The sequence below is a fragment of the Letharia lupina genome (assembly GCF_014066315.1).
Source record: "Letharia lupina isolate WasteWater1 chromosome Unknown contig_16, whole genome shotgun sequence".
Taxonomy (NCBI): Eukaryota; Fungi; Ascomycota; class Lecanoromycetes; order Lecanorales; family Parmeliaceae; genus Letharia; species Letharia lupina.
This window is the reverse complement of record NW_023502985.1, coordinates 649,427-662,643: the sequence shown is the minus strand read 5'-3', so window position 1 is coordinate 662,643 and position 13,217 is coordinate 649,427. Positions and strand designations below refer to the sequence as shown.

At 50.1% G+C, this 13,217-nt stretch overlaps 4 protein-coding genes across 4 annotated transcripts; 2 read left to right on the top strand and 2 right to left on the bottom strand.

Moving 5' to 3' along the window:
* Positions 1-273: 273 nt before the first annotated feature.
* On the bottom strand, positions 274-1,514 carry HO133_003002 (uncharacterized protein; the record flags this gene model as incomplete). Its single annotated transcript, XM_037293926.1, has 4 exons — positions 274-758; positions 807-893; positions 962-1,418; positions 1,467-1,514. The coding sequence occupies 4 exons, from the start codon at positions 1,512-1,514 to the stop codon at positions 274-276; spliced, it is 1,077 nt and encodes a 358-aa protein (XP_037150004.1).
* A 2,282-nt stretch (positions 1,515-3,796) lies between these two features.
* HO133_003001 (uncharacterized protein) lies at positions 3,797-5,378 on the bottom strand (the record flags this gene model as incomplete). Its single annotated transcript, XM_037293925.1, has 4 exons — positions 3,797-3,935; positions 4,045-4,209; positions 4,384-5,036; positions 5,109-5,378. 4 exons carry the CDS (start codon positions 5,376-5,378, stop codon positions 3,797-3,799), a joined length of 1,227 nt encoding a protein of 408 aa, XP_037150003.1.
* A 3,144-nt stretch (positions 5,379-8,522) lies between these two features.
* On the top strand, positions 8,523-11,540 carry HO133_003000 (uncharacterized protein; the record flags this gene model as incomplete). Its single annotated transcript, XM_037293924.1, has 1 exon — positions 8,523-11,540. One exon carries the CDS (start codon positions 8,523-8,525, stop codon positions 11,538-11,540), a length of 3,018 nt encoding a protein of 1,005 aa, XP_037150002.1.
* A 509-nt stretch (positions 11,541-12,049) lies between these two features.
* HO133_002999 (uncharacterized protein) lies at positions 12,050-13,214 on the top strand (the record flags this gene model as incomplete). Its single annotated transcript, XM_037293923.1, has 3 exons — positions 12,050-12,502; positions 12,575-13,019; positions 13,072-13,214. 3 exons carry the CDS (start codon positions 12,050-12,052, stop codon positions 13,212-13,214), a joined length of 1,041 nt encoding a protein of 346 aa, XP_037150001.1.
* Between the last annotated feature and the right edge of the window lie 3 nt (positions 13,215-13,217).

The following is a 13,217-nucleotide window of genomic DNA, read 5'->3' as shown; positions in this document are numbered from 1 at the left end:
ATGGAATCGTGGTGAGATGGTACATCAAGTTCTTGTATCTCTGGAACATGGATTTCAGTGGCTGTTAACGGTCTGTGGTCATTACATACATGTGTCTGGCATGTGTTCAGCTCGGCTGCGGGATCATTATTTTCACATAATTTGTTTAGTCGATGCTTTTTCTTTGCAAGGCTGCCGTATCATCTTCCTCATTGGCAAAGGACAACGTGGAAGGTAAATCCCTCAGCCGGAACTCTTTCCAGCCAATACCCCTTCTTTCAAGGATTGCAGGCGCTATTCTTCACCGAATTCTCCTTGCCGGTTGATGAAAGTCCGCATGCCAGTCATGGTGGCCCGCTCTTCGATCAATGGCAGTTCTATTCCTCGGTTACTGGAGTCTTCACCAATTTGCAGTGCGCTGCTTTTCCCTTGCCATGACCACGGCCTCAGCACCAATTTGAAGAACCGCCAACTCCTACTAATCCAAGACTTGTTGGATCCCTGTCTCTGCGCTGGTCTGTCTTGATGTCTGGAGATGAAGAACGCTCGGAAGGCTGTAGCCGCTGTCATGGTCAGCGCGATGTTGGCAGTGATGTACTGCCAGTATGTCTGCCAAACGGTGTCTAAGGAGGAATCGCTGGAGCTCGTGCGAACACCGACGACACGGGTTATTGTGCACATGATGGTTAGGACGGTGAAACAGAGGGTTGACGCTAAGACGAGCTTTTGCGACAATCGGACTTTGATCCTCCAGATGAGGTGGAAGGGGATAACCAATACTGCGGGCAGAGATCAGTCATGAAACGGTCAAACCATGTGAAACTTACTCAAGAGATCACCGAAGATGTCGAGAACCATCTGGCTGATTGCGAAAGCAAATGATTTGTCTAGACCGTTTCCCTGCAAACACTCCACTGAACCAAACCCATCAGTCATTGTTCCCAAATCATAGGGATGGGTCAAAGCAAGAATCCTAGAATACCTGAAATAGTGGTACAATACCAAGGGCGTATAACGGCATAGATGATAATTCCATAAATCGAGATCAACGCATTGAATATCACAGCAACCCACCAGTAAAGGACCATAGGACGAATTCGATCAATAAGCTTTCTGAATAAGAACAGATAGCTGAACTTCACGGAGATGATAGCACACCACGTCAGCACCAGACCACCAACAACCAATTTTTCGAAATCGAAGACACGCTGAAGGAAGTCTACCGGCAAGTCGGCCGGGATCGTGCTTCCTTCCAGTGCCTCGACCAGGAACAAATCGTCGACGAAGATGATCAGTAAGACCATGGCTGAGATCAAGCATAGAATCCCGAAGAGTAGAATGCCATCGTCTATCGACAACTGTTTCTGTATGAAAAAGCGGACGTAGTATCGAACGCTAACGCTTGCTAGACAGACGCCAAAGAGGACGGAGTTGGATATCTAGTCTCTTTCAGTCAAGCCACGCACAGAGTTGAGAGCCCCACAGACCAGCAAAGGCCACTTGTGTATTCTGCCCGTATCGTCGAAAGGCGACATGATGTGACTTGGAACGTGCCCCAGACCAGCGATCGTTCACGCAAATTTCTATGATCAAGGAAGGAGTTGAGAAGTTGTCAGCACGTCGGTGAGGATGATGGCGCTACTCTATCGACCGATCGACAGACTCTCTGCACGTGAAAAGAGCACGATTGCGTTGTCCCATCGATCATCAACGCATGTCAGCAAAGGCTGAAGTCTTGGAGCCGAGCACCGGTGTAGCCGAAGGAAGGGGTACTCGTATGTAACCAGCATCTTGGTTCTTTACCTTCTCCAGTCCCACCCTTGTCCCTCTAAATTCCCCTCTCACTTGGTCGCCGTCCAGCCCACCATTCATTCAGACTCTTCCCCAATCCTGCAGCCTCAGCCTCCACGCATTCCTCCACCCGCCCCCTGTCATGCACCCATGCTCTCAAGTACCGTCTCATACACGAGATCTTAGCACTTCCTGCTCACGCACAAGTTCGAACAAGTCAGAACCCCATCCCAGCAATCCATGTTTTTCATGCAATTCTATCCGACCTGTACACCGAGCGTTTTTGCCATCCTTCCAGATTGGTTTTCCGAGACCCTCCCACTCTCAATAAATGCTCTTCGTAAGAAAAACATCCCCTTGTCATCACTCGCCCCAAACGCGAACGCATCGTCTATTCTACACTTGTGCCAAGAGGTCTCTACCCCATCATGAAGCATCGATGAGGCTGCTGCGCCTTTCGCTCCGAGCCCCAGTGCCATCCGAATTACTTTACTTCTGTTCGTATCTCTGGTTTGGAAAGAATCAGGTTCGACACAGCGATCGATGACCCCAAGCCGCCCTATATCATTTGAAACCGCATTTGAAGTATCGACAGGTGGGGTACACCAGCCTGATCAGCTTTTGACACCACTCCGGCTTCCGATTGGTGCGCTTCTAGAACTGCGGACCGAAGCTTTTGCTCAGGATCAAAATCCCTATCTTAGATATTCCTGGAACCTGTAAGATGGCTGCACCTACATGCACTTCGCAGCCTTGGATGACTGCATGTACGGATATGAACCAATCATGATACCCAGCCGCATGATTCGAAACGAAACATTCGACCGAGATACAAGCAGATCCGTGAATGATGATTTTTGCAGCGTGGGAGATGTGGCATAAGGCACACGGCGTGGGGCATACCGTGTGCGTGGGGGATCAGGCTGAGCGGTGCAAACCTATCAATACATTTCGGAATCTTTCCCTTCCCTCGCCGACTGTTTCGCAACTATGGCATCCGCTCGTAGATTCTCAAGTCCTGCTTCACCTACATATTTACCATCAGCGGGAAGATAACTTCTTGTCCGTTGGAGCAGATGTCAGATAGGTATTCAGATGAATCTTCTCGCACATTCATCTCTTTGTTGTCAAAAGTCATTTAATATAGTATTTAAGATTCGAAAGAATATAAATCTATCGATGTTTAAAAATAACGCGAATATTTTGTAATAATAGATAAGACAGTAACTCTAGAGAGCGAGAATCGTACAAGGTGTGACGGCATCATACAGATAGGTAGTAGCACGTGCCTCCGCCAAGACGCGCCACTGTAGGCTCAAGGACGCTAGAGTGTGTCAAGCACGTTCACCCATGGCCGGCTCGTCCTCACATACCTTACGTCAACAACGAGCTCGAATCCGACGTCTGGACGACGATATGCCTCGATGACAGCCACGACAGTCAGCAGGCGCCCAAGTACCGTCATGCCAATCGGTGGGGTGGGCAGGACCGGCAAGGGTTGTCACCACCCACTAGTGCTTCTTGGTGTACTTTATGGAAAAGCGGCGGAAGCGCATGCCGCAGTAGGGCAGTTGTATCATTGCTTGTTGTTAGGCTGCTGCGAATGGGGAGACGGGGTGAGGGAAGAGGGAAGAGGACGAGAGGAAAAGGGTGGCGCTGGGGGGAGGATGGCAGGAAGGATAGGGAGCTTGCTGAGTGCTTGATGTGAAAGAAATGAAGCACGTGGATTCAGGGTCGCGGGGGACTTGAGGTGGAAAGTTGCGCGGTAGCGGATGTGGTGCTGGCTTGAGTATTGGTATTATGGTTTGGCAAGCTGTTTGCTTGTCTATGTACTGTTTGTGAGCTAAGAGGCTTGAGAACATTCTGAGCATGAAGCAACATTTCATACCACCTATCCTTCTGGATACACCCTCATGATCACAAATTTAGAAAGTAAGAAGTGACTAGGGCAAGATACTAAGAAGCACTAAGGGCCTGAGAGTCCTTCCAACGACTCGTAATCTAATTTCCACAAATCTTTCTATGTTCAATCATCTCTCGCATACGGACTCCGTTTCCTCAAGGTTGGGCCATAGTACCCCAGAAGAATGGGCGCGGGGATCCCAACGAATATAGCAATGAATGCGAGAAGGGTATTGCCCCACCCGAAACCGAGGTTGCCATATCTAGTTTGATACATCAGTGAGAAAGAGTAAAATATGACCTGGCTAATGAAGGAAGGGGGGAGTTGCCTGATAAACTTGGATGGAAGGCAGCAAGCGGCGGAGGACTTACAAACTCGGGGCAGCTAGAGGCGAAGCAAAAGCTAAAATGCTTCTCAGGACGATGATAGCGGCTATGGCGCTTGCTGCGTACTTTTGATATGTGTCAATCATGTAACCAATGACGCAAAGTAACTCCAGAACGGTGCCGGCCCCGTAAATGGCTGCCCCAATGTTCCTGCGAATGTGAGTCAGCATCAAAGAAATTGTGCCTCTAGGCTTTTCTTGAGTGGAATTTCCAAGTCTGTTTTCATCAATACAGACGAGAGGCCCTGATAGGTATAGAGTCAAGAGCAGATGATTACTCACGGCAAGATTCCAGTGAATGCTGGACCTCGCACTCCATCCGTACCAGAATAATCCCACCGGCACCATGAACGCCCCTATGATGAGAACAGGAAGACGAAACTCAGGACGACCCTGCCCGCCGTTTTCCTCACACAACTTCTTATAATACCTATCGGCAAGGCGTGTTCCAAGTTGTGAAGCTATACCCATTCCTACAAACAATGAGATGTAGTTGAGGGAGCCAATGGAAACGGTTTCCCCATAGGTATCCGTCCAGACATTCGGGAAGGTTGCAATCAGGAGATAAAGGATACCGTAGAGGTATGCACAATACAAGCTCCAGACCTGCACAATGGGTTGGGTTCCAAGCAGCATGAAGGGCCTGATGAGACTAGTGCGCAGTAGCTGTGAAAGAGACACCCTATCATTTTGGGTGTACAAATCCGGATTTTGGGTGCTCTTTCGTGACCGTTTGCATCTTCTTTGAAGAAGAACTGGGGCGTAAGTTTCGCGGAAAAAGGGGAAGCCGAAGACCTGGACCGCGCCGCCAGCAATTGAAACAACATAGAAGCACCATCGCCACGATGTGTATTGGACGAGGAAACCACCTGCAATGGGGCCTACAACAACTCCAACAAGAGGTGCAAGGGTATAGACCGCAATGGCTTGGCCCCTTTCGTGAGGTCGGAACAGATCGGCATTGATGCCACTTCCAATCTGCAGCTCGAGTGTTAGCATTCAAAAATATGCCAACCATGTTCATTACACAGTAGTTAAATGAAGACTTACAGCAAAGGGACCGGCTCCACCCAAGCCCGCGAGGAAACGGAAGACGATTAGTTGATTCTGGGTTTTCGCAGCACCATACAGGGTATTGAAGATGATGTAGAAGACATTAGTTGACTGAAGGACTATCGATCTCCCCAAAACCTCGGAGAGGGGAGCCGTAAACAGAGGTATCACCGCAGTGCCTAAAAGGAAGACTGACAGAGATAAGACGACAAGGAGGGTGGATTGGAAATGGAGATCTTGCTGAATAGTGTTCAATGCTGGGGCCATGGTGGCCGAACTCATTGAGGATAGAAAATTGAACAATGACATTGGAAGGAGGGTCGTCGATTTTCGACTTGTTGGCCAGTTCTTGGGGTTCTCCGGATCTTCGGGACCAGCCCATGTTACCTGTCGTGTTTAGATCATCAATTGTTTCAACAACTTGGGAAGAAAACAACGACCCTCGCCTGGCTTCAAAGATATAATGCTTACCAGGTTAGGATCTAATGGAGACGGGTCTGCAGCAGCGCTTGGGGCAGGCTGGGAAGGCTGAACAGGGTTCGAGTTGCCAAGCCAACTGATACTTTGTTGATGATTTCCTCTTTGTCGGCCGTGGTGACTCAACAAAATGGATGGACAATGATGGAATTTCCTGCGAAGCGATCGAGCCCCAACATTTCACCCGGATCTCCCGGTGATCTAACTTCTGCACAAGATGTACATATCGTTAGCTTCGAGACAATAAATCTCATACCTGTCAGCTGTCATATTTTGCGCTATAAACGATATGTAAGACCGCGAACACGCAGAGAGCTTCAGTGTCCTGTCATTGGATAGAAACCCTACTCGTAAGTCTAACCATCTTGGTCCTCTTCGGAAAATTGGTAATCTCGGAGGCAACTCGTACCGAGCTGTCTGTTCTGCGAGCTCGTCACGTGTAGATAGAACACGTGAATAAACAGACAGTTTCGCGGGTGACAGATCGGCCTATACACCTAACATCTACAAATCGATCACGCTTTGCCAACGAAGTTCCTATTAAGAATACTTCGGTTCGCAGAAGTAGTACAATCTACCGCGATGTGAGAGGGTGTTGATAGAATCATTCCAAACATTAGGCTGGGAGGATCGCTTGGTGGTGTGCAGGCTTTTCTGTCACCCGCGAGACTGTCAATCCTGCTGAATTTATACTTTTGTGCTTGATTGGCATCTAAGGCCTCACATCGTGTACGGAGCGGAGATTAGTTGTGGACCCTACCATCTTGTTCATCACTGCTGGTATTTGCAGGTTTCCGAACGTTGTGTGGAGGCAGAATACCATTACTCTTCTCGAATGCGCAGAGTCTCCCAAATGTGCGGAGTTTCGAAGTACCTATCAACGTGAGCATAGTCAATGTGTATAGCACGTGCTTCTTTAGGCAGAAGTGAGACGTGGTCACTAAAAAAGGTTTTTCACACGCGTTTCTGCTGACCTTTCTTAAAGGGTGTCCTCAAAGTGTCTAATCCGGATAGATACGACGCCGGGAGACCCACAGTAAAGCCCGCGTTGCCGCGCCCGCAACTTCATCTATTGCTATCATCTGAACCCGAAAAGGCTCGTAGACCCGACATCAAAAGCCCCTCGAAGCTCCAGCTGCTGGAAATGAAGATCTCCCTGCGCCAGCGTGATCTTCGGCGGGCCCGCCAGCGTCGGGTTGAACCCACGAGAAAGGCTACCTTTCACTTCCGGCAATCTCATGGAGTTTCTCACTAGGCTGGTGACGGCATTGTCAATCGCTCCTTCGTTGGCTACATGGACGTTCGCACACAGGTTATTCATCGGGGGTGCGAGGACACTTGGCACCGACAAAGCGGTCCGCCGACAATATGGGAATTCGTTGGCCAACTTCCATGAAGCATGAAATCCTTGCAGGCGCCACCAATATTCGTCATTTCGCAGGTGTGGTAGACGGTGCAGCTGCGAAGTTTGGTGGCGAGTGTTGAGGTATGAGCTGTCTTGTCAGGATAATCCACATGGCTTGCATGCTCACTGCCGAAGGTTCGCGGTACTTGAAGGTTAACCTATAAGAGAATAGAGTCCTGAGGTGACGCCTTGTAAAAGCTACACCAAGCAGGAGTAATGCACCGGAACCATGTGATGGCGCATGGGAGCGATTTCTGATTTGCTGGGCCAAGCCTGGAAGCTGCCCAACTGGATGTTCCTTTGACTGATTACCAGCAAGCATATAGAAAAATCCTTCGAGATAAACAGCCTTTGATAAGTTGGCCTTGAATACTCAGGGTAGAACATTTCGTGTTTTGAATGGAAGTCGCCAAGATGCATGTGTCTTGTCTGTTGCCTGTAATTGTAGTTGTAAATATAATTGATTATAGGGAAGTAGGGCAAATTCGACTTCTCGACTTTTTTTTTTAAACATTTTTAAGTTTGAAAAAGATGGGCATGACGGAAGCATGTCCTGTTTGTCGATGCAAGACATCGAGATTGGATGCAGGTCAATGGATATATGGCCTGTGCTTAGGTCTGCGTCACCCCTAGTTCCGGCTCCGGAGATGGTCGGTGCGCTTAACTAGTTAAGATGACAGGGTTTGACAGATGCTGCTGATTTCTCTAATTTCTAATTTCTAATTTCTAATTTCTCTACCTTACTTACATGTATGTACCTAGGTACTTTAATAACTTCTCCGTAGAAATTGGAAATTGCAGGCTGTCACCCCTTGTCACAGGCTACAGCGTCGCGCCAACTTTTTAACGACCATCAGCCGCTGTCTGCTGAGTGTCACTCAAAGCATGTAAGGCTAGACTAGCACCACCGTAGGTTTGCGGGATGCTTGCAGAGGGTTGCAACGCAGCGCGTGTCGAATCCAACTCTCCCGTCCAAGACTCCCAGACGTGTCTCCAACTCCCTCGTATTCTCGCCCTATCACCTTCCCTACGAACACCCTCTTATACACACATACACTCTCTGTCTTTCTTTCTTTCCACGAGGTGATATCGCCTGCCTGCCATTCATCGGAGGCGTGGTCGATCACTACTCTATCCAACACGCTCCTTCTTCGCATTGTTTGTTTCAGCTTCTATGCCGCATCCTCCACTCATCATTCTCATACATCCCACTACCATCCGACCGCCTAATCCGTGTCGTCAATTGAACATCCGATTTCATCTTCCAAGACTAGATTCTGCCTCTCAATCATCGCATTCCACTCTTCCAGCAAAAAGATAATTCACGAGGTATCCCAAGTCAGTCCGGGAGAGCGTTCCACAGCTTTCTGACACGTCATCTCACGCGAAAGCTGGTCTCATGCGATGCAGTCGGAGGTCATGCGCGAACTGTATCTCCGTTGACCTCGACCAAGTCAACCAATCTTCATTCCGACTTCAGGCCCTGGTGGCCCACACCAAACCCTTCGCTTTCCTCACAAACATTAAATATGACGTCTTCCAAAGAAACCCCTCAAGAGCCTCCGCGCAATGGCTTGCGGCCACCACCTCCCCTGACTCCTTTCAATAACGAGCCCTCTCCCTCTCATCAGTCTCACCACACAGTCCTCACGGACCCCGTCTTCAACCCAAAGCGAAGCAGTCAGCGCAACAAACATAGTTCAATAGTCCCGGACTCACTGTCACCCAATTTGAAGCGGCGAACTTCTAGGTTCGGGCTATCCAGTCTTTTCAGCAGATCAAAGCCATTGGCGACTGAAGGAGTGCAAGAGAAATTGGGTGTACAATGGGAATGTGACGAGCCTGCGGGGACATCAAAGAGTGCTGAAACGACAGCATTACAAAAAAAAGATTCCGAGCCTCGCTCCCCAGAAATTCAAGCCCGGCCAGACATTGACCCCCCTGCTGCTCCACTGCGGAGCCGAACCTCTAAATCAGCGCTCAGATCATCCTTCAGAAGGGAGATTACCAGCAGGAGCTCAGCCGCTTGGGATCCACCTCCACTATTCCAAGCATATCCCCAGGCAGTGAGGCACGCGACGTTACGAGCGCCCGCACTTTCCGCAGAAACAATCTTACGTCTCAATGCTGAAAGGAATGGCAGCTCGAACCAAAGAGTGGAGTCGTACACTCCAGAGGTCAATGGAATGAAATCCTCAAAAGAAAAAAAGCTGAAAAGACCTACCGCATTAGATGTGCTATCGAAGGGAGATTGGACGAAGAAAACCTTCGTCTTAATTACTTCCGGCTATTTCCTGCAGTATGCTGGCCAAGGGCCATTTGACAGACTGCCTGAGAAGATTATGTCGTTGACCAAGGAGTCAGCCGCCTTTGCAAGCGATGCCATTCCTGGCAAGCCTTATGTCCTGCAAATATCTCAAGTCGCCCACGACAATGGGTCATTGGACACGGAAGCTTCGAGGTCAATGTTCAAAAATCTAGGTTTACGAAGCCAGATGAAGCGGTCTACTTCTAGCTTCCTACTTGTATTTGAAAGCCCGGAAGAATTGAGCGCTTGGATGGCAACTGTAAGGAAAGAAATTCAAGCTATGGGTGGTAAAGAATATCGACCAGACGAGTTTCGGAAACCAGCTGAAGTTGAATCAATTCAAGAGCTGCATCAGAGACCAAGCCAGCGATATCTGGTCAAAAGGGATCCCAATCGGTTTTCTCAGATCACGGACCTAGTGCCGAATGTTACGTTCGGCAACAATACTCTCTCACCGGAGCCCTCAAAGCAAGCCGTTGTTGACCCAACAGATCCTTCTTTTGTCAGAAGGCAATCCATGGCTACCCAGCAGTCCCTTGAATCGCGTGCCACATCGAATACAGCCGAGTCTATAAATCAAATCCACCTCGATCATTTGAGAGAAAGCCCACGACAGTCGTATGCGTCAGTGGGAAAGACAACGTCGTCATCAAGAGATTCATCGCCTGGACCTTCGCCAGTGAATCTCCAGGCCGACATACCGCAGTGGCCACAGAACTTCAACGAAAGGCGACAAACAACATCTATGTATCATGGACTGGTCAAAAGCTCGGCGCAACAGCTGACGTCTCCAAATAAAAAACGTCGAGAGTCCACAACATCCCCTCCAGCGCCTCCATCATCGCATCGAATCTCGAAATACGCACCACAGCAGCAACGGACTCCATCCCCTGCAGCACCCAACTTCAGTGTTCCAACTTTCAGCAAACGTTACTCGTCCTCAAGCAACTCTCCTGCGTTATCTTGCACTACTTCAAAGCCGCAAACTCCACCGGCAGCCCTTATCCATGCGTCTCCTTCTCCACCTGTCATTAGCGAGGAAGGGGCAGGTAATGGAAGGCGTACTTCTATCATAGGAGAACTCCAACATCTCCAGAAACCAAGCCCAAGGGCCTTGAATGGTCTTTTCCCATCAACGAGCACTCCGCCTCGTTCGGCAGGCTCTTGTGGTCCTCCATCTTCGTCAGAGGGAAACCCTCCATTCTCTCGTCGATTTTCCTCGTTGGAATACTCTCGAGGTGTATCTCCGCTTCAGCTGGCGAGTCATTCACCATCGCCGCACCCACCCCCAACTACGGCTCTGCCAGCAATTCCTGGAGCTGACCTCTCCTCACGATCTTCCTTTATCAAATCACCATTGTCCCCCTTGCCCCCGTTGCCAGGTGCCGAAGAGTCAAGAGCCAGCTCCACAACTCCGACCCCACCAACGGCTTTGCTCGCGTCTCCTTCAGCGACACCATCGCCGCACACTTTCGTCACTCCATCACCATCACCACCATCGCCACCACCAACAGCTTTGCCAGAGATGGAACCTCCACGAGGAGGCTTTTCTTACCCGCCACCAACAAAGGCTCTGCCAGCTGTGCCTGATGTGAGCCCCTCATCACGCGCTTCTGTTCTTCCATCCCCTCCCAGGACTCCGTCCCATGAATCAACAGCTCGTGAGCCGCCACATGATTCTGTAATGCCTCAAGCGAATTTGTCGGTCCCTATTGTACCTAAGACTGAAGCGCCGCACCAATCCTATTTTATCCAAATTCCCACCACACAAGAATCGACGAGGATCGATCAAACCCGAGCTCGAGATCTACGTCGTCCAGTGAGCATGCAAGTGCGCAGCCAATCTCCTGCTAGCTATGCCACTCCGCCTCAAACCGCCTTTAAGACGACCTTCGACTTTGAAAACATTACACCGCCACCAACAGAGTCACTGCCATCGCCCCTAAGGCCTACCCGCAACCCTCCGCCGCCGCCTTCTGAGCAGCGACCACAGCTTGGCTTTCGCAAGAGCTCGCCACGGATCGGTCGAGAGCCACCGCCAGTGTCTGCCGTTCCGAGCCCTAGGAGTAGGATCTCGGTGATTTCTCCGGCAACCCATTACTTCGATGAAGCTGCCCCACATCCTTTTATTCCTCCTATCAAGGTTTCGGATAGGAAATTTCGTGGATCGCTTGACGGTCCATGGAACCCTGCGTACGGGGCGCCCCAGCGAACTTTTCTCGATCTGGGTGCTGTTTGATTTCACGCAACCGTATGTTCACCCATGTCACTTCGCCACCCATGCTGTGCTGGTCTCAGACTCATGTTAAAAGACTTCGTGCATTATGTTCCAATACTTCGGTTTTTAGCGGGCGCTATTGGGGATTTTTTTCACAAAAGGATGGGACTACAAAAGGATTACCAAACGAGGGGGGTATAGGCTAGCAGGAACATGATACCCATGGATTAGATTCACACAATGACATTTATCAAAGATCAATCCATGCACAGAAACTCTTCTGAGGATGTAAGCAACTTTCGAGAGATCTGTAAAGGTGATCATGCAACGGCGAGAGCCCCAAAAGTTTGAACCAGCCGGGACAACTTCGGGCCACATTATTTAGTGCCGAGCTGTCAACAGGAACTTCTGTAAACCTCACCTTGTTCCTCTCAGTCACACCTCTGCACCATGACCCAGGGTCTCATTGTATAAAAAAGTAGGTCCGCCGTTGGAGCACCCAGCTTGTATTGGGTCCACTACTCCTCACGATGCCTGACATCGATTCAATAACCCAATCCTTTTCACCCTCACGCGCTTACAGCAATGGCACTCACTCACCTTCACGCCACTCGCCTTCCCGCCATGCCTCAAGCTCCTCTCTTGCCGCTGCAGCTACTATCAACGCAGGCTTTCAAAATGAAGAATCCCGCCGCTCATCCATTAGCTCGAACCGTGGGCGCGCATCACCGCAAGTCAGCCGTAGTGAGCGTGAGAGGAGACGCTCGAATGCTTTTCTAGGCTCGTACGACCCCACAGTACCTGGACCTGGAGAGTTGCAGGTTGGAGATTTGAGGGGTCAGTCATATCAGGGTATGAACCTTCCGTTTCGTTCAGCCAGTCCGCAAGCGATGGGAAGTCCAATCATGGGGGTTCAGCGGGATAGGGCACCGAGCTTGGGCGAGCTGCATCAAGAATTGGAGGCGGAACAGGAGGCTCAAGTGGTAAGCAGTCTTCTCAGTCTATCATTTTCTGCACCTATCTTCTTGCTTTACTGACATTTCTGCGCGCGTCAGAACCGTCTGCTGGAAATGATCCGCCAACAGCAAGCGCAATTACAAGCAATCCAGCAACAAGCATCATACACACCTCTCAGTAGCTCCACAGCACTCGATGACACCACTCCTCCCTCTGAGCGTTCAGCAAATCATCCCTACCACTACTCCATTCCACCAAACCTGCCGTCGGCCTCCGTGTCCATCTTCAACAATCCCCGTCCGAGCTCACCTTTCCGTAGCTCTATGGATCTTTCTCGGCAGTCTTCCCGCCGCTCTAGAACACCCAGCCGCACTGCGTCGCCTTCTCTGCGCCCTGTCTCCGCTGGTATGCAGGGACCGGGTGAGGACTGGGGCTTTGCAGGCAGGAGCCAGTCGAGCTTCGACGACGGTGCTTTCTACCAGGCGGAGACGCAAATGCTCACGAGGGAGAACCAGATGTTGAAGCAGAGGATTAGGGAGTTAGGTACGTCAAGTAAGAGGTCAATCTTGTCTACCATGGTACTGACGACGCGTAGAACGCCAACTCAGTGAAAGCACCTCAGCTGTTGCCAATAGCCCGGCCACCCCCTCGAATTTGGCAGCTCCTCCACTTGAGGCGGACAACACTGAGGCTATTGTGGGAAGCCATGCCAACACGACTGAGGACAAGGAGGATTGAGAA